The following is a 25,515-nucleotide window of genomic DNA, read 5'->3' as shown; positions in this document are numbered from 1 at the left end:
CTTTTTTTAATGCACTTTGACAGATCCATTACTCATTTTAAAAACTTTATAAATTAGGGCAGCAGGTCGAATGTCATGTCCTTCAAGCCCAGTGAAACCAGGTACTTGGGTCAGTCAGTCAGCACCTAGGCAAGGTTTCACACTTTTAGCTGACCCTGATCCTTGTTCTCAGACTAAAGACGCCCAGGTCAGACCTAGTTTACCCACTACTGACCTAATTTTCCAAAAACAAATCCTCTAACCTGCCCTGTAATGTTCATCTGTAACGCATCTTCACTATGCCAAAAATGTGTGTTCATTCAATAAAACCAACCCAAAACACAAGTGCTCATAAGCAACATGCAAGTACAATTCAGTGCTCCTGACATGTTGTTTCCTTGGCCGGATGAAAACATGAACCCCTCCTCTCCCTTTGTAACCCCAAACAACAGTTCTATCTCTAGGTCAAATCAAAGTGGCATTGATTGGCCATCTTTACATCCATCCAAAAGCAGTTGTATAGGCAGTACACCCTGGGGGTAGAGCATCGAGAGAGCTCATCTGAGTTTAGTGTAGCTTACCTGTCTTCTCAGGTGAAACACAGGCATGGCTGGGGGTCTGAAAAGTGCTCCGATGTGTCCTCAAGAACTGGTGTCACTGACCACATACATAAATGCTTCGCTTGAGGGTTGGGGCACAGCTACGAGCTGATATCCCACCCACTAATGTTACACAAGTACACATACAATACCAACCCATCAAAGGATGGGCGTGTGGTGTGTGTGTGGTTTATGTCTACACACACACACACACACGCGCGATACACACAATATGCCCATGCACCCAACAAAGGTGAACACATACACACACGCACGCACAAGCACACAAAGTGCCTTCTGAATAATTTACCTCTATTTGGCAGGTCATACAGCTCTGCAGCATTTCATATGGGCAGCTGGTGAATGGCTGGAACGAAAGGTGAGAGGGAGTGTGTGGAGTGACTGACAATAGGTGTTGATAGGAGAGAGAGAAAGGGTTTGTCGAAAGAACTCAATTGCCTGATTCCATCAGTGTGTGCTGGAATGCTGGAAATTACTAGGAAAACCACTTGATACTTGTCCGATGTGATATGACCTGCATAATCATAATTAATACAGGATTCAAGGACACCATATATAAGGCACCATCTTTAAACCAAAGATTTACTGGCATAATTGCAAATTGTACAATTACGATTAATGGCTTTTTTGGTTTATATTTTAAGAATTTGTTGTGGCATTTTTCTGCTTCATTCATTGCAGAGAGACAGCATTCCAAGGGCAGATAGAGACTCGAACCCACATCCTCGCAACTCACAAGGAGCACAGGGTCAGTGCACCAACCAGCTAAGCCGGGCTTTTTTAGGCTGGGAATTAAGGATGTTCTTCCAACTCTCTCTTCTGCCTTTCTGTAACGGAGACCTTAAAGGGATATTTCACTTGGGGCCATTTTAACGTCTCCACTGGCCGTTGTGTGCACCCCAGACAGTTTTTAAGTTGCTTGAATTCAGTATTTAGATATTTGATATTCAATTTATCAGACACGCCCCTCCTCCTGGCTCCTATACAAACCCATTGTAACTTCAAACTCCATTTTAACCAATATTGTCATTCTAAAGGGGGAGGTGGCTGTATTTTTTTGTATTATAATTAATGTATCATTTAAAATGAATATCATATATCTAAACACTGAATCAAGCAACTTATAAACTGTTTGGGGTGCACACAAAAGCCAGAGGAGAAATTAAAATGACCCCAAACATGCTTGAAAGTGAAATATCCCTTTAAGCCTAATTCATACTTAAATTTCAGCATATATTGCAAAGCATAAATTAGGCTTTCTTCAGCAGTCTCACAGACGGGTCCTTCAGAAGGCTCAGGTTTCAGTCAAGCCACTATGGCTGGGGCAATTAGTGGACAAAGCGCCTCATTTCATAATGGATGATCAAAACTCTTGGCTGGGCATGTATGACAACTGATCCCTTCTTAAACCACTTCACCATAAACGACCCAGCGATCGCTATAGAGCCTAGTAGCCCAACAAGTCTGTGGTCGGTCTTGTAGAATAAACCCCTTCATTGAAATTCCATAAATTTCACTTAGTCCGACCACACCAACATACGAGTTTAAATATTATACCCTTGTTTCCAGAAAAACACCATTGGATGTAATAACACTTGTAATCCTTTGCAGTAAAGGACTTGTCAATGCACTGAAATTATGAAAAGCACATGTTTTAAGTAAAAATGACAGGCACGTGAATTCTTGTGAAAAACATGTAATAATCATCCAGCAGGAAACTGTAGTGTGAAGTTACAAATCAACAAAAATTAGGGTTCTTAGACTTAATCATTCACTACAAAAATATATTCTAGGCCACAAATGCTAAAATACCCAGCATTCTGATAGACAGTACCAAAATATTTCCTTGTAAGATCAGACTAAATAGCAGCAAACCCCAGTTAAAATAGACCCACTGTTTAACACAGGTACAGATTCATATACATATATATTAAACATTTGACTACAATATCTTAAAATTACATTCCTAAATTACATTATTCATGGCTGGCATTAAAAAAAGGTTTACATAAAAAAAAAAGAATTAAAAACCAAAGCCCCATAAAATGTCAATCCCCTAAAAAGTACAGCATTTTGTGCTCCACAGTAGTGGAGAAGTACCTATGGCAGGTAACAAACTTACTAAACATGCTATCGAGTGGACGGGAGGGGAAGGAGGTATGAGTTAGCAACATAATGTTGAAAGCAATTAAATGCAGTGGGTTTGTACCTGCCTGGTGCTGCTAAATAAACCTGTCATGGACTGTGACAACAAAAAAACTAAAGTTCTAATATATAAAAACAGCTCCTGTGTCACATTTCTTTTTTTTATGCTGGAACATCATTCTGAAAACATTTTTTTCCCTTGAATAAGTTTGTCTGTGTAGATTTGAGGTTTCATCAGTAATCGATAAAAAAACATAAAAACAAAACACAGGCACAAATTACATGTAGAAATTAAGTTACATCAATCATCAGCATAAAAACAGACTCCATTTCCCCTGTTCCCAGTACCTCTGTCCATCTGGGGAGATAAAGGCCAGTGAGGCTGTGCAACAGAGGCAGGGTGGTGATTGGACAGACCACAGTTCCACAGGTGAGGTCAAAGGTGAACAGGCCGGTGGTCAAAAAAAAGCTTTCCAATGGAATCGGGAAGGGGTAGTATTTTAGTGAGCAGGTTTAACTAGGTGATGTACGTATATGGCAGGCTTGAGATGCTGGTATGATGCTGGCATGATCAAAAAATGACTTTGTGTGATTTAATGGTCACATAATTAGGAATGTGTTTAAGAGGCTTTGGATTAAATGGTGACCCGCCACGCTGCCATTGGTAGGCCGGCTGAGTCGGTGAGGAGCTGCAGAACGCAGCGGGTGAGGGGCAGGTACAGTGACTGGTCTAGGCACAGGCGGTGGTCCCTCCATGCCCCCTCTGTCGGAAGCAGTGGGCAAGTCTCAAATAGCATCCGTAGTCCTCTTAGTGCGCTACTGACGAGAGCCCTTTGGTAATACACTGGGAGGTGGCTGGAGTCAAGTCAGCCAGGCTGTCAGTCTGAGGCTAGGGGTCAGTAGTGGTAGTAGTAGTAGTGTTGATGTAATAGGCCAGAAGACCAGTGCCGGTCAGTCTGAGAAAAAAGAAAACAAGAAAAATCATAACTACACATTATGTTGTTAACAAACAGATTGTACTGAGACTTAACATACTTAGTTATAGTTATAGAATAGTAATAGCCGATCAACAAGCTCACCACGCAGTGCATTATGTCACAGTGTAATGTGCCGTGAGCCTGTAGATAGGCTATTTTCGGTGCGCAGAAACGCATGCAACTACATATAAAATTAGGCATAAGGTGTATAATTTGATTACAGAACTTAGAAAAATACATTACCTCCATTGCTAAGCACCGTCCCTCCATCTAGAGTACTGTTCACATTATTCTCCAGAAATGTTCTGTGAACAGAAAACCCCTTGTAAGAACAGATGGACACAAGGCCTTGAAACAACATGGCTATTGACTCCAGACAGAGTTCAGATAGCTTAATGCTTTTAGAAAAGTCCTAGGGCCTCATTCATAGACATCTTCTTGGATTTATGCTTAAACACAAACTTTGATTAATGAATCTTAAATTATCTAATCTAAACACGCACGCACACGACATTACAATCACCTTTGCCTCTGCAAAAGGACCAATTACAGATTTCTCTGTAGATAAAATGTACCACACAAATAGTAGTGTTTATTCATATTGAACCATCTATCCATTTAGATATGTAGAATAGCTTGCATTACAGTGGGCAGGATGCAAAGAGACGGCTGGGATACACAACTTGACACCGAGTTCCCTCTGGAATGTTTTGTAGCGAGGAATCCCAGAGTGGGGAGTATTTGGACATTCAGTCACGTTGTTACAAGTATGTCCATGTGTATGAAAGGTACGGTTGACAACATCTTCCACAAACAAATGAAGACATTTGCCACACAATTTATAACATCTCTCTCGTCTTTAATTGAAAACATATAGGGTTTGGATATTGCTTTAATTCCTCACGCCTGTAATTGATAAAATGCCATACAATGCCAAGATGTCGCAAAGGGACCGCACAGTTCTTGGCGGTTCAGAAGATTTGCACTGCCATGTCTACAGTAGCCATGTCTACAGTAGCCTACACACCATGAACAGCTGGAAATTCACTTGCGATCATATTCAAGGGCTTTAGGGGGAAAACGAAGCTACTCTATAGTCACTTGCAGTCCAGCACAGCAGAGGGGAGGTGTGTGTGTCCAGCTGACGCTCAAGGCAATAATGTAGTGTTTCTGTATAAAATAGAACTACACCTAATCTATGATACCATCAAAGCCAAGACTTCTTACAAGCCACCCTCTGTAGTATTATATATTTTTTTGTTTGAGCTGTTGGAAATAACTAGGCTTCACTTGGTTGTTAAAGTCCAGATGACAACAATATGACTGTTGTGAATTAAAATAGATAAAACTATAGATTTTTTATCGAATCGTGACCCCAAGAATCGGAATCTTGAGATAGCAGAAGATGTAGACATAAGATAATTTCCATGTCCAAGTAAGGTTTTATGAAAATGTGCTTGATAGTCGGTTTGCACTTCAATTAGTTACTTAAGATAAAATGTGATCTTAAGACCGTTTATATGAATGAGGTCCTTGCATTCTCCTGTAGAAGAAGGGTGGCCCATACTTACGTCTGGTCTCCTTCTAATGACTTCTGTATTTCCTCAAGTACCTCTGCAATGAAACAAAACCACACACTTTTAGCAACTTTGTTAAACTGTTTAGTTCTCGTAAATCAACCGTGTTAGTGACGATATCAAACGGCATTCAGTGAACCATGTTTAGTAGGGAGGTTATTTGAATCATGCAAAGGAATGATGGTTTGGCAAACACTTGCCAGGTGACAAAACATACAGTACAGGTTCTGAGCTTGAAAACATACAGCACAGGTTCTGAGCTTGCACAATGCTGATTTTACAGTAGGTGTGCCATTATAACAATGGGTGTCATGACAACACAGAAGGCGGACATACCGGTAGTCAGCTGGCAGCACACATTGCACTACGGGTAACTCAAGCTCTATTTTCAGTGTTTGAATAATTGAGACACCAGTGTCAAATATGATCTCTCTCTTCAACTGTATGATCTAATATGATCTCTCCCTTTTAAAAGTATGATCTAATATGATCTCTCTCTTCGTCCGTCTCTCCCCGAGTACTCACTCTCGTCATTCAGCAAAGCATGCTCCATAACACGTCTAGCAGCGCTTTCTGGAACACAGGCGGCAGGCAGTCAGCACATCAGTACGCACAGGCACATACAAGGGGAGTGTGTGTGTGTGTACAAACAGACAGGTATATTGCATATTAGCGAAAGCACATAGCTAGTTGACAACAAGGGCGCACTACATTAGAGAATGTAGTATTGTGAATCGTGCACAGTTGGGAATGTCGTGGGCTTTTTCATTATTGTCTCACAACATTCTCTTTTACCTGCATCATCACTGTCCCTTCTGGCATTTCTGGAATGACACAAAAAACAAGAGTTGATCAGTACAGAAATAAACTAGTTTCTGAATGAGTAAGAAGCTAAGCAAATAAAGCATGTGCGCATGAGTGTGTGTGTACGTATGCATGTGTGAACCTGTGGTCTGCAGACGCCCCGTCAGGCTGTGCTCTGTGTTGGGTGGAGGTGGGTGAAAGAGGCGGCACTTCCACGAGGGACCGCGGCTCCACCACGCAGCGGGCGGACACAGAGAAACGCTCAAACTCAGATGGAGAGATCAGGTAGAAGCCTGAGGAGTGTTCATGGGTAATAAAGAAACAAAAAGACAAGCACATTCAGAATAAGTCAATACCAGAGAAAGCACTTATCGCAATGGGTGTACTATAGCAATGGGTGGTCTAATGGGGCAAAAGTACAGAGTCTGCACACTGTCTTGATACTTACAATAAACTTAATTTGGTCAACGTTTTGGGGCTTCATCAAGTAAAACAAAAATGTCTAGCCTATGGATATTATGGATTATAACGCACTTAAGAAATTAAGAAGGTAAGAGGAGCCTTAAGCCTAATCTACACTTTGTCACACAAGGGTGTCACTATCGAAAACCACAGATTTTCAAGCTAGGGACGCGTCTTGTAACGTTGTTAGCTTGTAAATCAATTATTTCGTGTCCCGGACAAGCCTTTCTTACCCTGTCCGTGCTTGGTGAAAACACAGGAAGCGATGCCGCTGACGTCCTCACGGCGGATACACGGGTACTGCACTTGCATCTTCACCCCCGGCAGCGATATCACGTGGACGTCTCCCTGGTTGGTGAGGACCACCAGGCCGCTCTCCCCATAGTCCTCCGTCCGACTGCTGCCGAACCAGGCCACACCCACCCGCCGCACACGGGAGCCGTCGATGGCCGTCAGCTTCAGCTTCATCTTGGCACTGACTTTTGGCAAAGTGAACACCTAGATATGCATGCATGCGCACACACATTAAGGAAATAGGGTCAGATTTTAAGGGCTCCACTTGGGGTGAAGTTGCTATAACCAGTTAAGACATATTAAACAAATGGTGCAATTATATTGGTGCAATATTTTTTATTAATGCATTTTGACAATTTGATCAACTTACATTCTTGTTTATTGCCAAACTTGGTTTTGCGATAGCCACACAATCACTTTATTATTCACTTCACTTTATACAATTATTGCATTCTTTCTTATTTTGTTCTGTGAGTATATTGTTTGTATTATTCAGAGTACCTCTGAACCTTTGTCATTATTTTTTGGCAACTGCAATATTACAATTTCCTGTAGGATAAATGAAGTCAACCTGAATCTAATGCTGTAGTCTACAACAATGGTTCCTATGGTTCTTCACCCGGGTCATGTGTGAACTGTGGGACCGCTGCTTTGTGTGTGCGTGCTGTGTGAGCGTGTCCATGTTAAGTGTCAGCTGTGCAAGAGAGGGGTATCCTGAAGTATTCCTGACCTTGAACTGCTCCTCGGATATAACCAGTAGATGGTGGGAGCCCTGCATATCGGGCGAGCGGGCCAGGTCGTGGGCCACCTCCAGGGGTTCAGGGAGAGGAGCGCCATGGCCATCCATCACCACAATACCGACCACCGGGGCCCGGTGCATTAGCTGTATTTCCTTGGCTAAAAGAACGGAGAGAGAGAGAGAGAGAGAGAGAGGGGGGAAGAGATGGAGGGGCAGAGGAAACGAGAGGAAGAAAGGACAGGAAGCCAGGGGGAAAGGGTGTAAGACTTAGATGTAATCAAGTGTGTTCCTTTTTTATCAAAGGCCTATTGTTGGAGTTGGCAAACACTTTGCATGTCGACGTGCCAACTACTCCAAACAGTTTGGGTCTGCATGGTTCTCACCGGGTTGTGCGCTGATAGGGTCATCTGCTCGACGCTCTACAGGTGGAAGCCGGAGCATGTAGGCAAACACACAGCCGCCGTTGGTCCCTGCCCACAGGGAGGGTGTGTTGTGGTTGCCTGGGGGGGGGGGGGAGAGAGCGGGAAACATCAGTGGAATGTGCCTCAAAGCATCTAGATGTCAATCAATAACTTAAATTTGCCTTTTTAACCACATGAACCCTGCCGTCCCTATTCTGGGGCGAGGTGAAAATAGCAGATCTACAATCTCACAGCGTGCCGTGACACGTTGTGAGCTTGTACATCGGCCATTTTGAGCTAAGATTTGGTGAGAGGGTAAAAAAGGAGCGGGCCACGTATAGACCCCTGGGGGACCCCGTTCAACTAAGTACGGTATATAGGGTGGTTAACACATCTGGCAGAAATCATCTTCAGACCATTAGGGGTGATAAGGAATCAAGCTTTCTTGCCCCCCCCCTTAAAAAAAAGCCTAAACTTAATAATACATTTTATTTATAGTGCATAAAACAAATCTACAATACAGAGTAAAATATTTGCGACAAACAATACATAAAAAGGCCTTAATGACAACGTGGAGGGTTGTGAAACGTAAACTCACTGTCTGAGAGGAAGGTGTCTGCGAAATATAGTGTGCGCACAAGGCCGGTGAAGGAGTCGTCCGAGGAGCGTGCTTCTATCTTCCTCTGGACCGGAGCCAGCTCCATCTCTGCTAGCTCAGCTTCTAGACGCGCGTTGGCTTCCTGGAGCTACACAGAAACGGCAGAAGGTCAGAGGGAGGAGAAAATAAATCGATCAGAGAGAGAGTGAGAAAGAGAGATGGAGAAAGAGAGAGGTTGTTTAACAAGATGCCAAATGCATATTTGGCATTCTATTAACCCCGTCACGGGCAATTGGCCATATTCACACAGTGGTCATTTGCTCTATTTTTGCTTGCGCTGAGAGCAAAATGGAGGCCATATGAAAGTCCTGTGGTTCTCAAATGAGGGGTCCAGGGACCCTCAGGGTTCCATGAGGGGGTTCCAAATGGACCCTTAAAAAAGGTCTGTAACTCTGAGGGTGTACAAATGGAACCAAATGGACCCCTAAGTTATGGGGGTCCTTGAAACTAAAAAGTTGGATAACCAATGATAGTCCAGAGGTTCTCAAACTGTTTGGCTCCAGTACCCCCTTTCCCTGATTTAAGTACCCCCTTTACCAACTACATTTCCCTTAGAAAAGAGAAGGTCATAGCTAGTATGATGCCATGAATGAACAATAGCCCACTTTTTGAAGAATATAATATAAATGTAATCACAAAAAAGAAACCGAGTGAAAGAGTTGCAATTACTGCCTCCACAGATTTATTTTAAGCTGTGGCCATAACATTTCATTAAGTACAGTTTTAGATGATTGTTTTATCAAACATTTTTCCATTTAACCACTGATCTAGTCAACTGCGCTGAAAAAGGTAGTTGTTCCCAGTGAAATGTTTTTTACATGGAATAAAGCTAAATAAAATGAAACATTTTGTCAGGCCAAGTACCTAATCTGTGATTTGTGAAACACCATGAAAGGACCCCCCCCCCCCTCACACTAGGACTCTGTTTCCTAAACAATAAGCGCAATATGTAGAATTATGTTTAGGTATTATCGTTCTAAACCTATGTTCTTGCCGTTCTGCATACAGCCAACCAGTGAAAGAAATGGCGTTGTGGCGACGGAGAACCTTAATCCATGCGTTTACCTTGGCGGCGTTGTTGGTGACGTGGTGTTTCCTTAGGGACACTCTGCTGCGACGGATCCGCCTGAAGGACTGCCGGAGAGACTTCTTAATGCTCTTCACCCTGGACAGAGGACCCTCCATGGCCAGCTGGTCACTGGGGTTCAGGGTACACCTACGGAAGAGGCAGGGCAGTGTTTCACAACATTTTTCATTTTAAAAGGACCCCCCCCAAGTTTGATATGCATTAGGCCATCGTTTCTCAAAGTAGAGTCCGGGGATCCCCAGGGGTCGTTGAGAGGGTTCCAGGGGGTCCCAAGCAAAATGAGTTAATACGGCATCAAAATCAGTTTAACCACTTAACCCTACATATACACACACACAAATCTAGGGATCTTTCATGTCAGTTTCAACCCAAATTGTGTCTGTCAGGTCTCAAGGTGAAACACTATACATTGTCACCATCATAGGTCATATGGATATGTGACCACCCCCATCACCTATCTAAGTGGCTAACTTATACTGGGGATTCATCTAGTGGGTGGAGGATATCCAATGTCCTTACACAATAATCCTCAAAAATATCATAAATAGTGTTAAAGGTAGTGTGATATGTTTTTGTTTTAAAAAGTTAAAGCTCTATATTCAGAGAGTAATCATTGATAGTGTTTGTTCAGTAACAGGGGCGTCCCAGTCTCTCCGGTTCTTTAACCCATTGAGACCTGTTGCTACCTATACGTTGTTATACCTTTCAATCCGGGAGCCACCTCTGTGTCTCATCAGTTGTTGCTATACATATAGATACATATATATCATTTTCTATTTTTATTTTTAGTAAGAATTTAAACGTTTTCAGAAAACTATGGTTAGGTTTTAGAAGGCGCTTTTAGAATCGGCCTCAGGTCTAAATGGGTTAATAAAACAGAAAAGACATGTTCAGGTGGGTTGCCAATTTCACCCAATCAGGAGAGAGTACCCATTTATTAGCTTCAATTTTATAGTGTTCCAGTTCCAATTTTGTCTGCTCATTTCTTTGTGTCGTCACTTCCAATTACATTAAGAACTGGGACAGGAGCCACCTGTTACTGAACAAACAAACACTCTATACTGTAGCAAAACAATTACAGAATATAGAACTATTTTACACTTCTTTGAACAATAAATATCACTTACTGCCTTTACAAAATGATGATTAATAAACATGGCTACTTTGTGCAGGCAGACATGTATGGCATGCATAAGCAGGTTCAGGAATAGAGACATGTATTGTCCATTTCCTGTATATATTGTTATCTTCCTCACACAAAGGGCAATATGGCAAATACAAGATAATCTCTGACTCACACACACACCCTTTTACCCTTGCAGACGTTCGACTGATTTACATTGACTACATTCATTTTCCAATTCCACCCTTTATCATCCCAACTGCATGGCCTTGACCTTTACCCAAACCATTACAATTCAAACTTTAAAAGCAAGTCCTAAACTTAAAAAAGCCTCGACCAAAGTGACGACCAAAAATGACCTGTGATTGTCCTCCTCTTTCGATCCTTAAGGGAACATTAGGTTCTCACAAAGTACAAGCACACACGCCTCCTTACTTGACAAAGACGTTGTTCTTCTGTTGGTAGTCATACAGTCCAAATCCGTGGCTGGTGCCAAAGGCTACCAACTTCCACTCGGAGTGCAATGTGAGGGCAGTGACCACGGCAGGAGGCTGGCACTGGACCAGAGCAAAGGGCTGGAAGCCTGGAGGAAACATCACAGGCTCTTCTCGTACGTCCAGACGAGTGTGGCCCTGAACCAGGGAGTATAAACACCTTAGTCTTAGTGCTACAGCATAGATGAGTAATGACTATAGATACGCTCTATATTGATCAGATGAGCATATCCCATTAGCAGCATTATCATTCTGTCTGACTGGCACAGTTAGTTATTACCTTCCAGCGGAATCCCTCCTGGCCCTGCAGCAGGTCCACTACTTTAGCCTCCACTGTCTGCTCTGCTGCCTCGTCATTCAGCTCCAGCACCAGGATCTGGACAACGCCACACAGACAAGATGGAAGGGGCACAACTTTAACCACATGAACCCTAGCATCCCTATTCTGGGCAAGTTATTCTAGGTGAACATTCGGGGAAAATAGGCAAGCATGCAGGCAAAGTCAGCAGATCTACAAGCTCACAAGGCATTGCAACATGTTGTGAGCAAGTAGATTGTTGGGGGACCCTGGTCAATGAAGTATATAGGGTTTAAGTGGATAATATTTGAATTTGTCTGCAAGAACTCCACAGTTCAGCAAAAAATACATGGCTCAGTGATGACAAATACACTATAGCAGCTATCGACAACCGACCAAATAACAGCAATTCTTTGGGAGTGCAGAGGCCTGGTTGCAGTTTAATGACAGATATTAAAACACAAATGACAGGCACTGGTTTCAGTTAACAAATGTATTACAGTGCTCTTTTACCTGTCCAGCAGTGCCCGCCACAGTCAGGTAACCACTGTATTTACACAGGTGGATCTTTTGTACACCCAGCCTTGGGTCATCGCTGTAGGGATCAAAACAGCCTACCTGAAAGAGAGGCAAGGAAGAATAAGGGAAAATAGGCAGACTCGTGCCAAAGATATTATAGTCAATAAGAGTAACATGTTTGTCGTAATTGTGCGTGACTTTTGCTCTGGGAAGTTGTCCTTTATCCTTGCCCTTTTTGTTATGTTATCACAACATGCACTGTTTTGAGGGCCCTCTTTGTGTGTCGACACGTGAATGCGCACGTACCTTCCTGAACGGAGGCCATTCTCCTTCAGTGCCCTGGTTCATGTTATCATTGGGGTCAGCGTCCGTGTGGAACACGCTGGCTGTGCTCAACTTATACATGGGATAGAGACACACTCCTGATGCATCCCAGAAGCGCACTGTCCCGTCCTCATGCCTACGGACAAAAATTAATACACCATTGCTAATATATCCAAAAGATCAACTGAGTCAACATAATACCACAGAGGCGGTGCGGACAGCCTAGAACCACACCGGAGGTTAGCTTTCCTCCAGTCAAAGCGTACCGTCAAAGACACTAACCGCCCCAGCCAAAATCTGTTCAGACTGCTACCAGCAGGCAGCCGATACCGTGGTATCAAATGCTGAACAAATGGACTAAGGGACCGTTTCCACAGCCAGGCCACCAGGCTGCTAAATAGCCACTGAACCCTGTCGCCATGTCAGTCTTACATGCTGCTCCCGTTAGATTGGTACGATAACTTCTATATGACTGAATACATTCCCATATTTGATATCTGCAGCAATTTGCTGCTAGTTGTTTTGATATTAAATATTTTACTTCTATCTAATCTAACAATAGGCAGTTTGCACAAAAAACTATTTCCCCCACTCTGTTACACCTTGTGATTTGACAATGTCAAGTAGATGAAGAGTTGAGTTGGCCAATAACAGAAAAGTTAAACTGCCTTAAATATCTAAAATGTGACTTTAAACTGACCCTGTGAGCAGCAGGTCTCTCTGAGGGGGGTCTGGTGCCAGGTTCTGGCCTCCTGTGACAGGCCACGGCTGTAGGGAAAGAAACCACACAAGGGGAAATTAAAGTTTAACAATAATACCACCATAATGCGGTCAATTCCAACAAAAGATTGAGGCAACATCTATGTTTAGGATGCGACATTCCAATAATACCACCGTAATGCGGTCCATTCCAACAAAAGATTGAGACTACATCCATGTTTACGATTCAGCATTCCACTGATGAATAGCTGAGGAGTTTGAGGCCATTCTAGGAGCATTTCTACATATGTCAGTAAGAGTACATTTAATATGCTTCAATCAGATTGCATCATTTCTTTATTTATTTTTTTGTACAGTAAGTAGAATTATTATTTTTATTTTTCTAAACACTCAAAAAGGTGCTCCTGCAGAAACTGATATATGACAGCCATTGTCTAATTGGACTTAACTTCTCTTTGCAAACTTTATTTATATATTGCCATTTCTATCAAGTGAAAGCGCACAGATGAAAAGTAGGTCAACGTCAGCCTACCTTTTTGGAGTAGTGTGTGCTCTGCAGCTCTCCGGCAGCGATGACGCGCTCCCACAGCTTGAGGGGGATGGCGGAGATGTGGTGAGAGCAGGTGATGGCAGAGCTGTGGAGCGGTACCAGGTAAGGAGTCTGGATGACCGGCCAGCCCTCTGTCAGCAGGTCAATGACCACCAGCTCCTCTTCCACCAGAACCACCAGAGCACTGGGATCACCTAGCAGACAGTAAGGCATTGGGAGACTCTAAACTGAAGGGCTCAAACTCCATTATGAAAGCAATAATGCACCACAGACTTTCTAATCCAATATCCAGCTGCTAAGTTTGTAAATGTGGGGTTCAGGGCTACTTACTGCTTCTGCAGCACATTAAAAATGATAAAACTTCTTCTGTGAGTGAGACTCTTTCTTAAGACTGTTTGTTTTGAGCCAGCACCCATCCTTGATTTCTTAAACTACTGTCAGTAGGAGCACACTCAGCTTGGGAAATTAGTCTGTACGAAAATTGAAAGTGTCAATCTGTGAAACTGTTACACAGACAATGAAAGAGACTGAAGTTCTAGAAGTATGTGATGGCACACAGGGTCAGTTCCTTGACATATATATATTTTCTTACAATTTAGAACTGCTTGACATGTTGATTCTTCAATGTTATGTTCCATTCCACTAGAGGTCTTCACAGGTCTACCTCAACCGAAAAGACCCGACAATGCCCGAGACCCAAAAGGGTTCAGGTCCTTGTTTTATCATCGTCACTCAGGTCTGGGTCAGTTCAGATTCTATCAAGAGCTGCGTGAAGTGCTGCGTGATAATTAGGCTGCACAATAAGAGTGAGAGAAAAAAGATACGCTGCAGGTCCAATTATGGTTAAAAAAAACAATTGGGTCTCTGAACCGATTTCTCAGGTCCATTACGGTTCGGGTTCGTCATTTTGGACCTGTGAAGAGCTCAACATTCCACTTCAGGCGTTTGCTTGTGCCCTGCGTCAGCTATGCCATATCTTTTAATATATATTTTCTACAAACGGAAAACATACTTCCGTTTCTTTCATCTTAGCAGGGTATACTGTAGATCTGTTCTTACCATTGCCAACAAAGTTAAGTCTGTTGTCAGGTGACTACACAATTATAAATAGCATTTTGACACACTCATACAAATCACCAACAGCCCAGAGGTATTTCCGTTAGCATTTTGTGACATGTGTCAACATTTGGCTTCTTAAAATATTTGGCAATGGTGATAACACAGCTGCCAAAAACGTAGCATAAGTGCAGTATGTCAGCCATGTTTATGAAAGAAGTCAGTGCGTGGGTTGGTTGTTTGGTTTGGTGTGTAGGGCCCACCTGTGTGCTGCGGCCCGTCTCTGATGACAAAGAAGTCAATGATCCGGGAGGTGAAGTCCAGAGCTACGTGTGTTTTATTGTAGATCACACTGATGCAGTGTCTGTCCCCATAACTGGCCCTTGGCATGCCACCACTGAACAGCAGGAATGGAGGCCTGCACACAGATAGAGAGGAAGGGAAGGGGAAAAAAGTTCAAGTTCAGCTCTATTTGCTGAGGATTAATGTATAACAGGTGGGTGTGAAACACAGGTTAAACATTCAGATGTTCATGACACCAATAAGCTCAGTTACCACTTTCACTGAGAAGGCAGAAACAGAATGTCAATGTCACAAAGGAAGGAAGGAAGGAAAGAAAGACAAATAATAAAAAAGAAATTAAAGAAACAAAGAAATGAAAATATAAATAAAGAAAGGATGAATGAAGGAGTGGACTAAGAGAGCTTACCCTTCTGCTGTAGGTAGCTGAACAATTTTGGAAATTGCCTTACAGGGGAAGTGTCCTGCACAGATTAAATGAAGAGGGGTTTATTTGTAAACAGCCTGAAGAAAATTGCTACCCTGGGACGTTTGTAGTGAGGCTTGCATTTTAATCCTCACCGTAAGGGATATCTGATTTCTCCTCTTCGTCCTTTGAGTCCTCCCCACCCACTGTCCATCGACAATAGCTGCCGTCGCTATGGGAACTAAGAATATGGCCGCCGTCCTCTGTCCACCACACGCTTTCCAGTTGCTGTGGAAACAAACGGCGACGGTTACGGGGCAAATTTATGACGAACAAACAACTGAAACAAGTGAAAGAATGCCGCTCCTTTCCAGAGCTCACAATCTCAGTTTATACAGTACTGGGTGGCGTTCTTTCATAACAGGCGTTTCTTAAAAAAAAAGAAATGAACGGAAAGTATTGCAAGAGTGGCACGTTACATTTTATTGGCTTGACTGCAGAGTAATATACCTGTGTAGCGGGTATGTGTTGGACAGCACACTGTCTCTCCAGGTCCCAAACGACCATGAGACCTCGTCCGTAGCCAATAACCACCTGGTTTGGATCGACTGGGTTCTCCTGCAAGGACTCTACGTGTTCCAGGTTCCTCCGGCCTATATAGTCCTCTGGTACACTGGACAGAGGGAGAGGGTGGACAAAAGGTAGTGCGAGAAGAAGGGAGTATGGGAAAAAAGGGAGGGAGACAGGGAAACAAAGACATTGCAGTTAAAATGCCATTATTGATCTGCAGCGGCCTAGAGCAAGGGTGAATTTGTGACCACGTGTGTATAGCAGTGATGTAGTGTTGGTGGCAGGTTTTATTTCCTATTGTTATGTAGGAGAGGGGCTATTAAGGACACTGTCAATAGAGTTTCCATTTGTTTAACCATTTCATTAAAGGCATACATTTTTTAAATACCCACATTTACAAAAATAGATACATGAACAGACATGACATTTTTAAAAGTATGGATTTGAAACATTAGGCTTTGACGTTTTGAGAGTTAATTGAAAATAAGAATTGATTCTTTTTCTATTACAGCTGTCGACTAAACTACTGCTGAAAATCCTAATCAGTCACATCCCTAGCATGCATAAGTGTGTCTAATAGAGCTGAGTAAGTTTGAAGGAGATGATTTTTGTTCATTATTGTGCCTCCCACAGATATAATGATAAGGAATATTCTCAGTTAACTCTCATGTCTCATTTGTTGTTACTTTCAGTCTTATTATTGGAGAAAACGTATTGACCAGCCCTAGAGTTTAACCACGGACAACCTGGCGTCCCTATTTTGGGCATGTCATAGGTGACATTTTTTTAAACATTTTCAAAATGTAGTGAAAATACCAGACCTACAAGCTTGCAACCTTGTGAGCTTGCAGATCTGCTATTTTCGCTATTTTTGAAATAGTGAAAATAGAGGTTAATCATTTGAACCCCAGCAGACATATTATGGGGGGGAACATTAGCCGCACGCCGTGAGCTTGTAGATCGGCTATTTTTGGTGAAGAGATTTGGTGTAGAGATGGGGGGTAAAAAAGCGGTCCACGTACAGAGCCAACTCGGGTCCAGTTTACTAAGTCTAGAGAGTTTTAGTGTTTTTTAAAGTGCGTAGGCGCGGGTCTATGGTGTGATTGACACCAACCTGTTGGCAACTTGGTCCAGGCTGATGTTTCTCTCCTCCAGCTCTCTGAAGCCAGGGACCTCAACCACAAAGACATGGCCTCCTTCCGTCCCCAGCAGTAGCAGCTCTCCTGAAGAGTGAGCCAGCACTGCGGTGACACGGGTGACACTGGGGGGAGCACTGAGTTGGGAGATAAAGAGAGATCATGAGGTCGGTAAGCCAGAGATACATTAGAAGAAAATAAGGTCATGTGGTTCATTATCAATCCTCTAATCCCCTGGATTCTCTATGTGGGGTCTGGAGACCCCCAGCGGTCCTTGAGGGGGATCCAGGAGGTCTCAGCCAAATGATTGATAGTTAGGAATCAAATGGACCTTTTACGGATCTGTAACTCAGATTACATTTATACTCAGATTTAAATCAACTTATTTTACAGTGTAGATGGGGTCACAAAAAATAATCAAATGGGGATCTGTGGCCTAATGCAAATCAAACTTGTCCTTGAAATTAAAAAGGTTTGAGAATCACTGTTCTTCTCTACAGAACGCAGAGCTATACAGTTTATTGAGTGTGTATTGACAGAGGACTAAGGGTGCGTGTGTGAGTTTGTGTATGTGTGTTACCCAGGGGGTCCAGTTAGCGTGAAGCGTCCTATCTCCAGTAGTTCAGACAATCCTTTGTGAGCTCTCAGAGTCCACATGTGGAGACTGTTGTCATCCAGTAGAGTCACCAGTTCAACCTTAAGTCATTATATAAACACAGGGACGTCACCAGTACAACCAGCTTAGTGCGAAAGATGAGTGTTCAAGTCTTGTAATAACAATGGAATGAACGCACTGAAATAACCTGTGTGAATCAATTTTTATGTTGTTTTTTGTTTATATCTTCTATTGTATTATTGGGGGATTTGATATGTTAAATTCAAGAACGTTTGTATAATCAACCAGCATAATAAAAACAATAGCAAAATGCCCTATATGTAAGTAAGTACATTTCATTTATAAAGCACCTTTCGAAACAATGTTACAAGGTGCTGTACAATAGACAACAATATAAACAATCAAGTTAAGACAAGTTAAAACAAGGCACATAAGAGCAATAGTACAACAAGAAGTAAAGTAAAACATTGACCTGCACAAGTGGGTCAGGGAAAAACTTCATAAAGACAAAATGCTTACGAAACAAATGTGATTTTAACAAGTTCTTAAAACCGTCAACTGACTCAGCATTTTTTATCGCCAAGGGTAGAGCGTTCCACAGTGTAGGAGCAACCACTGCAAAGGCCCGGTCACCCTTAGTTTTGAGTCTGGTCGCGGGTATTTCCAAAAGGCCTCTTTGTCAGAGGACCTGGGAGATCTCACATTGGGCTTTGAGTGCAGTAAGCCTGCGATATAAAGTGGGGCTAGCCCATGTAATGCTTTATAAGTTTTTAAGGATTTTAAAATCTATTCTGGACCGGGAAGAGACAAAAGGCAAGTTCTCAAGTCATGAGAAGTAAGGATTGGTTCGATTTTTGCAATATTGCGTAAATGGTAGATGGTTCTTTACATGGAACTAAAAGTTCATGTGGTTGTCAAAAAAGACACCCAGGTTCTTTGTGTTACATTGGATGCCAATGAACCAAGGGACAGCTGAATTGCATTAGAAATACTCTCAGGGCCTATAACAAGGATTTCAATGTGTGGTTATTATATACTGTGTTCCTCTGTCGTTTAGATGTTGCCCATTTTTCTCTCTATCCCATTTGTTTACCAACGACAGCATTGCTGCTGAGGAGAAACATATGGTCTAAACACTAACTATTCTAAAAACGTAATATGTTCTCAGATTTTATCATAATCTTCCCCAAATTCCACACACTTCCGTATCCAATACTTGAAATCAGTTTTTATGTCCTTATTCTGTGATTCTGCCTCTTTGTTTCCACATTGCAGACATTGTACGTGCCAAAAAAACCTTGAGTGCTGATAAGGAACGCTCTGCCATTTTATCCAAGCCTTATGAACAAAGATTTTTCCATCCAAACTGACTTGGACTGAAAAAAAAAATGTATTTCACTAACAATGGTACCAAGGTTCTGGGTGGGTACGTGACTGTGTGTGTGTGTGTGTGTGTGTGTGTGTGCGTGCGCGCGCTCACTCACCTGGTGTGGCAGGAAGTGCACCTGTGTAACGGCAGCATTCTCATCATGCAGACCCATGAACTCCACCCCTGGGGCACCATACCTGAACAATAGTCAAGAAACAACTGACCGTGGCGTGCATGCATGCGCTCACACTGGACAAACACACACACACACACACACACACAGATAACGGAACACAAGGACAACAGATACAGTATGTTCGTGCCTTGCATTCATACAGAAACTGAGGCGCAGATGGCACAGTATACTGTACATTTGTCATGCTGTGGGGAACTAGGTACTTCGAATCATTAACATTTTGTGCTATAATTTGTAGCATTTAAACAATCTGTCCAGGCAGTCGTTAAAAATAACACAATCTGCTCTGTTCTTTAGTGATTTAGCCTGAAGCATCTTGTTCTTAGCTAATAATAAATTCATTCACAGATTTCCCTTCATGGGTCCCTAGTGTTATTTTATCACAGAACAATCTGCCTCATTGTATGAATGGATTAGTCTAACGAGAGAAGGCATTGGGGTTATCACAGCCAGCGTGTGTGTGTGTCTGAATGTGTGAATGGGTAGAGTGCACTGACTGGCTCCACCACGCTGTCAATGAGTATAATTGTGTGGGAGGCTATAGAGAGAGATAGACAAGAGACGCACACACAGAATTCAGTGTCTGAGAGTACTAGGCTGCATTGGGCAACAGCGTGGGAAAATTAAATACCTTCGTCAGGTGCCCATGTGAACCACAGACGAGGATTTAAGCAGAGTCACAGCCACACATTAGCACCGCCTGTCTCAAGTTCAAACATGACACGCACGAAAATGTAAAACCTAATTCCACCTCGTGCCGTGCTCACGTCCTCGCAGGAACATGAATACACGTGTTACTTTGCACACACCCACTCCTTCCAATGCAGTAAAACCCTTAGTGTTTATTTATCCAATTGTAGCTGAGAATGTACAAATGAACACAGTATAGGATTAGGCAGTATAGGAACCACAGAGGATACAGTTTGATGGCTCCGGAGCGGGAGCCTATGGCCAGGAGGTCCAGGGTGGGGCTGTAGCCCAGAGCGCTGGGCTGGTGGGGGAATCCATGCTCCACTGTCTGAAAAAGGAGTGAAATGTAGAATGAGGCAAAAAGAGTGTAAGAGGACAATACCAGGACAGGATGTGGACAAAAAGGGGGGAAAAGGCCCGGACGGCTAGGGTAGCAGTCACCTAGGCTAGGGTGCAGCCTGACAGTGGGTCGCGGGTTCGAATCCCGATGACCTTTGCTGCGTGTCACTCCCCATCTCTCTCTCCCCCCATTTCCTACTGTATAAGTGATGTCTCTTACTTGCACAAGAGCCTCATTTTTTATAAAAGAAATGTGTACCTTACCTTATGTACATTTGATACTGTTGTCCTGTTATCTGACTTTTTCTTTTGTTCCTTTCCCAGTTCTTATGACTATGTTTTGTAACTGCATATCATTGGGAGCTTGTAAATAATTTCCCACCCACTCTTTTACACTGTAAACTTGTGATGTGACAATAAAACGTTGAAGTTCAAGGGCGGCTCTAAGATACAGATGGTTCTTCTTGGTCTCTCTTTACCTTATTGAACTGGAAGAGCTCCTGTTTGATTCGGTCTCTTTGGGACTCCTGTCCATGTCGCCTGAACCTCCTCATCCTCTCAGCCTGGAGCCAACAGGCCCAGTGCCACTACACACCGCCTGGACGACAGAGAGAAAAATAAGATTTAGTGTATAAAAGATGCAAGTTTGGGCTAAAGCTAAAATCCCGACTTATTTTAATGAATAAAACATTATTCTAACTTGTATGGTAAAGTATGTTAATACAATACTCGTGTCGAAAAGGGCACCTTCTGGTTGACAACGTCAATAAAAGTTATTTGAAGCAGACAGCACAGATGATGTGCCGCCATCTTTGTTGTTCTTCGGACACTGTTGCAATTACATTATTCTATCAGGCCATACGCTAAAGGCAAACAAATACATTTGACTGGTGACTGGCTAGATCACTGTCATTCATTAAGTTCAAGATTAGAAGCTCTGAGTGGAGGTTGCCAAAGAATGTGACAGCGAGATCTAAGAGATGACAGAGCAGTTCAGACCCCTGGAATGAAAGATAAAACATAACGTTCTTGGAACAGCCATAGGGAAGTAGAATTACAACAAACATCTGTGGAAAGAGGGAACAAGCTTTGGAGTCATGCAGACTCAGCTCAGGTAGCTCAGAGTGTGTGTGTGTGTGTGTGTGTGTACACTGACAAGGCTGCTAATGAGAGACAGGAATTTTATGGGCAAAGTCAGGCCCTTCATCTCTTGCAGCCTGTGAACTCTCTCTCTGACACACACACACACACACACACACACACACACACGTTTGACGTTTTCCATTCCCTGGCTTTCCCTGGATGCTCTCAGACAAGAGACCAGGGTCAGGGGTCAAGTAGAGCACAAGTGAGAAACTATTGTTTTGCCACAGAAACCACACAAACACACACAGTTAGCAGGCACACGCACGCTGATGAAAACACCTGTCATAGAAGTGGGCTGTTTTTTTTTTAAAGCATGAAAAGAGGGGAAAATCACAGGAAAGGGGAGGGGAGAGAAAGGGGAAGAAATGCCTTACTTGCATTATTTTGCTCATCAATAATGTAAAAGAACGGGGAAAAAACTGTAAAATACCCCCCATACACACACATGCAGTACACAACCATCTGAACGAAAAATCTTGTCATAAGATACAGGCATCTTTGTTGATTTCTGGTATGATACCACCAGAAACCAAAAAACATGCCCATATCCACAAGGGATGAGTTCAAAATTTAGTTGTGCCAGTTCCCAAATTCGATTTGTTTCTATCCGTTTGTACAAATATTCAAATAGGATCTTTTATTAAGATCAGTAGAATATTAAATATAAAATGTAGTTTGGGCAGTCATACCCATCCCTATTACGCACCCAGGGGTGCGCAATAGCAACTCGTTTTGATAATTCAATTAATAGAAAAATGTATTGATAAAACAACTTTTGTTGCAGGCCTGAAGGACGCAATGAAACACCTTTCCTTACCATTTAGCCTAGATAATTTGACTGGCTCCCATCATGTCTGTCTCTTATCATGTCCTAGATACAATACTTCTGGGTCATTTAGTGAACTTCCGAACTTAAGTTAACTTCCGAAGCAAAACAAAAAAGACTATTCGGACCCCAGCTCGATTTCCTCACCTCACAGAGGAATGGACTTACAAAGCTGTATCACGTGAAAGAAACGTTAAACCACATGTTAACCACATGTTAAGCCTCATTGCATGTGTTCTTCACTTCTTCTCTGCACATGCACTCAAAAGCTAGCCGTTTCCCTTTGCCGAGTGACACTAAGGAATGTCAAGAAAAAGAGCACAGAGGTTGTAGTTTCATGTGTGCAGGTTGAGCCAACAGGCTACATTTCTGATGATTCGGTAGAAGAAAAAATAACAGTAGAATAGGAAAAATCAGACAACAGCCACTCAGCCAGACATATGATACACGTATATAAATATAAATCACAAGTCCATGACACAGGCCTAAGCTATGAGTCACAATTTCCATCCAAACCAGCTCATTTTTCTCAGTCCAAATGGAGACATAGTTCAGTTATTACCGTCATATCAGCGCCACTGGCTTACTCATTTCTGGCATTCACAGACTTCCCAAGTAAACTTCCTCAGAAAGGACAACAGTTGGGCAACTTGGTTCCTGATAGGCCTGGGGGGTTCAAACGGGTTCAGCAGTCACTGGTTGCCAAACTGTACAGTGTCTGGACTGGTGGCATCTGGAATGTTTTATCAGACAGAGTGAAACCACTCTGAGCCAATAGAGAATTTCAGTCATCATGAATCATGTGGACTATCAGGTAGAAATGCTACAGTAACAAAATAACCTATGTAGCTCTCACACTCACACTGCTGGCAAGCTCAAGTGAGATGCAGCAGTGGGACAGGCCTGTTGTCCTTGCAGACATGAGCATGTGGGTGACAGTGTATGTGTGTTTTTGTGTGCGCACGCACACTTGTCCCACAAGAGCCAGTGGAGCAGAAAGAGGGAGCTCAAAGCCATAAGCCTTGCTAACAATGGCAGGGTGGGAGGTCTCTTTCACACATTGAGAATGGCTTCCATGGACTCCTTCGACTAGGATAAGAATCCCCTGATGGAAAAACAACCAATATACACACACTCACGTCAAAGTTTGGTAATCAATAAGTATGGACAAACTTGTTTTATCATACAAAGTGTATCATCCCATAGCCATGTTCTCAACTTCAGTCCTGGACTCCTGGGGAACCAGACTACTCTAAGAGCCCAGTCATTTTATTGATCATGTGTCTCTCAGGTTTAAATTACTCTCCGACTAGAGAGGTCAAATGAAAGCCATCAGTGTTCTTTGGTCTCCAGGAGCAGAGTTGAAAACCATTGCACTGTAGATGGTTTCCATGTTCCATTGTTGCTGGGAGACATCAAAACCCTTGTCATCATCCTGTCAGTTATTTACACAACTAGAAAAACAAAATAAAGTATTAAAAACAAACAATATGGACATTTTCTGTAGGTTAGTTAGCTAACTAACAGCTGTTTCTGAGCCAGGGCCAACAGTTACAAAAAAGGAAGTTCACAAAGGTAATGTTCAGGACAATGGCATTACTGTTTTAAAATGTCTATAGAGAAAAGTAAACGAAACGTACACACAGCGTTCTCCCTCCCCAGTCTTCAGACGTGCTAAGCTAATGGCAGTCCAAGTGGATTAATTGTGGCCTTTCCAATAACTTGAGAGACATTCGAGTGCAGCTTAACTAGCTATTAAATGCACTGGAGAGTATTACACCCACACCCAGTACTTATCAGGGGCTCGGCTTTAAATGAACAGCACAATTAACTTGGCAGAGCAATGTTTAATACTGTCAGATATGTCAACCTCCTCCTTTGCTCCCGAAGTATATAGCTTTGATTTAAGGTGCATCTGTGCCCATGTGTATAAAGAAAGATATTATAAAAACTCGAGGCTTTAACCTCTGTTAACCATGGGTCAACAATTTAGCAATCCTTAGGACTTTGGAAAACTTCTACGTTGCTAAGCACAAAAAGACTAGCGCTGAAGCGGAATGTCATATGAGATATTTGAGGTTGGTTATAATATTGTAGAGGAAAATGGCAAAACCATCAACGATTAACTTTTCCACAGCAGGTCAGGTTTGGCGGTGAGTATCATGTGGATACTATGTTTGACTGCACATATACACAAGCTTTGTTTGCCTTTGTCAGCCTGTGGACGAGGACGACGTTCTAAAAGTTGCAGGGAAGTCCCTAAAGCAAATGCTTCCATCAGTTTCAGGTCATTCTGAAAAACAATGTCAGGTCATGGGTGAGTGACAGAGAACCGGAGTGGACTATGGACCATTCAAGCCAAACACTGAGCAATGGCCCATCCTAATTCTCTTCTCAGTTAAGAAAAGGCATTCCCTAACAACGTATGGGCCAAAGAGGTGTAAATACCTTGTGTTAGGAAATAGGTTACATTCAACAGGGCTCCAGAGTGCGACCACTGTGGTTGCACATATGTCACAAAATTAAACTTTTTAACTGGTCGCACAAGTCTAGTTGTACAATAAACACAACATGCAGTACCACAATAATGAGTCGCCTACAGCAGTGGTTCTCAAACTTTTTCATGTCAAGGACCCCCAAATCAATTTGCCATGGACACCCATCTGAAATTATTTTGTACCAGGGACCCCAATACAAGATTTGTGTTCAAATGTTTCAAAGAAATATTCTAATCCTGTCACGTTGTGAGATTGTAGATAAGCTATTTTCAAATAGCTGGCTCAGAGCTGATGTATATAGAGTTAAAGTGGTTAAACTGGTTTGGATGCTATATTAACACATTGCGTTGGGGACCCCCTGGAGGTCACCGGTACCCACTTTGAGAACCACTGGCCTACAGAACCCTCCACGTTGCAACGCTGCTTCCCAACGAAGCTTGGTGCACGGCGCTGATTGTAAAAAAAATTATGCTGTTAATCACATTCATTGTCATATTGCTTATTACTAATGCAGTACAAGATGAATTTAGCGTCGTTGGTAAGTAAAGGTAAACATCTGATCTGGCACCTGTTTAATACAGATTTCAGAAATAAGT

General features: G+C 42.6%; 1 protein-coding gene across 2 annotated transcripts in view; it reads right to left on the bottom strand.

Annotated features, from left to right (window-relative positions):
• Positions 1 to 2,279: 2,279 nt before the first annotated feature.
• llgl2 (LLGL scribble cell polarity complex component 2) overlaps positions 2,280 to 25,515 on the bottom strand; it is a 29,165-nt gene continuing 5,929 nt past the window's right edge. Inside the window, exons 2-27 of one of the 2 annotated variants that reach the window (XM_080455139.1) lie at positions 20,929 to 21,047; positions 20,341 to 20,438; positions 19,340 to 19,421; positions 17,820 to 17,935; positions 17,218 to 17,376; positions 16,044 to 16,206; positions 15,689 to 15,821; positions 15,537 to 15,591; positions 15,091 to 15,245; positions 13,754 to 13,965; positions 13,202 to 13,269; positions 12,484 to 12,637; positions 12,172 to 12,276; positions 11,641 to 11,736; positions 11,302 to 11,498; positions 9,722 to 9,872; positions 8,597 to 8,744; positions 7,981 to 8,097; positions 7,589 to 7,755; positions 6,798 to 7,062; positions 6,245 to 6,395; positions 6,094 to 6,122; positions 5,824 to 5,871; positions 5,293 to 5,335; positions 3,965 to 4,026; positions 2,280 to 3,700 (exon numbers count right to left, since the gene is read on the bottom strand). In XM_080455139.1, coding sequence (XP_080311265.1) covers positions 3,696 to 3,700; positions 3,965 to 4,026; positions 5,293 to 5,335; positions 5,824 to 5,871; positions 6,094 to 6,122; positions 6,245 to 6,395; positions 6,798 to 7,062; positions 7,589 to 7,755; positions 7,981 to 8,097; positions 8,597 to 8,744; positions 9,722 to 9,872; positions 11,302 to 11,498; positions 11,641 to 11,736; positions 12,172 to 12,276; positions 12,484 to 12,637; positions 13,202 to 13,269; positions 13,754 to 13,965; positions 15,091 to 15,245; positions 15,537 to 15,591; positions 15,689 to 15,821; positions 16,044 to 16,206; positions 17,218 to 17,376; positions 17,820 to 17,935; positions 19,340 to 19,421; positions 20,341 to 20,438; positions 20,929 to 21,003 — 3,054 coding nt within the window. In that variant the 5' untranslated portion in view covers positions 21,004 to 21,047 and the 3' untranslated portion in view covers positions 2,280 to 3,695. The remainder of the gene's footprint in view (positions 3,701 to 3,964; positions 4,027 to 5,292; positions 5,336 to 5,823; positions 5,872 to 6,093; positions 6,123 to 6,244; positions 6,396 to 6,797; positions 7,063 to 7,588; positions 7,756 to 7,980; positions 8,098 to 8,596; positions 8,745 to 9,721; positions 9,873 to 11,301; positions 11,499 to 11,640; positions 11,737 to 12,171; positions 12,277 to 12,483; positions 12,638 to 13,201; positions 13,270 to 13,753; positions 13,966 to 15,090; positions 15,246 to 15,536; positions 15,592 to 15,688; positions 15,822 to 16,043; positions 16,207 to 17,217; positions 17,377 to 17,819; positions 17,936 to 19,339; positions 19,422 to 20,340; positions 20,439 to 20,928; positions 21,048 to 25,515) is intronic. The other variant, XM_080455140.1, reaches the window with a different exon arrangement.

This window comes from Gymnoscopelus braueri (genome assembly GCF_963280865.1).
Source record: "Gymnoscopelus braueri genome assembly, chromosome: 17".
In the NCBI taxonomy this organism is placed as follows: Eukaryota; Metazoa; Chordata; class Actinopteri; order Myctophiformes; family Myctophidae; genus Gymnoscopelus; species Gymnoscopelus braueri.
This window is presented reverse-complemented; position numbering and strand designations above follow the sequence as displayed.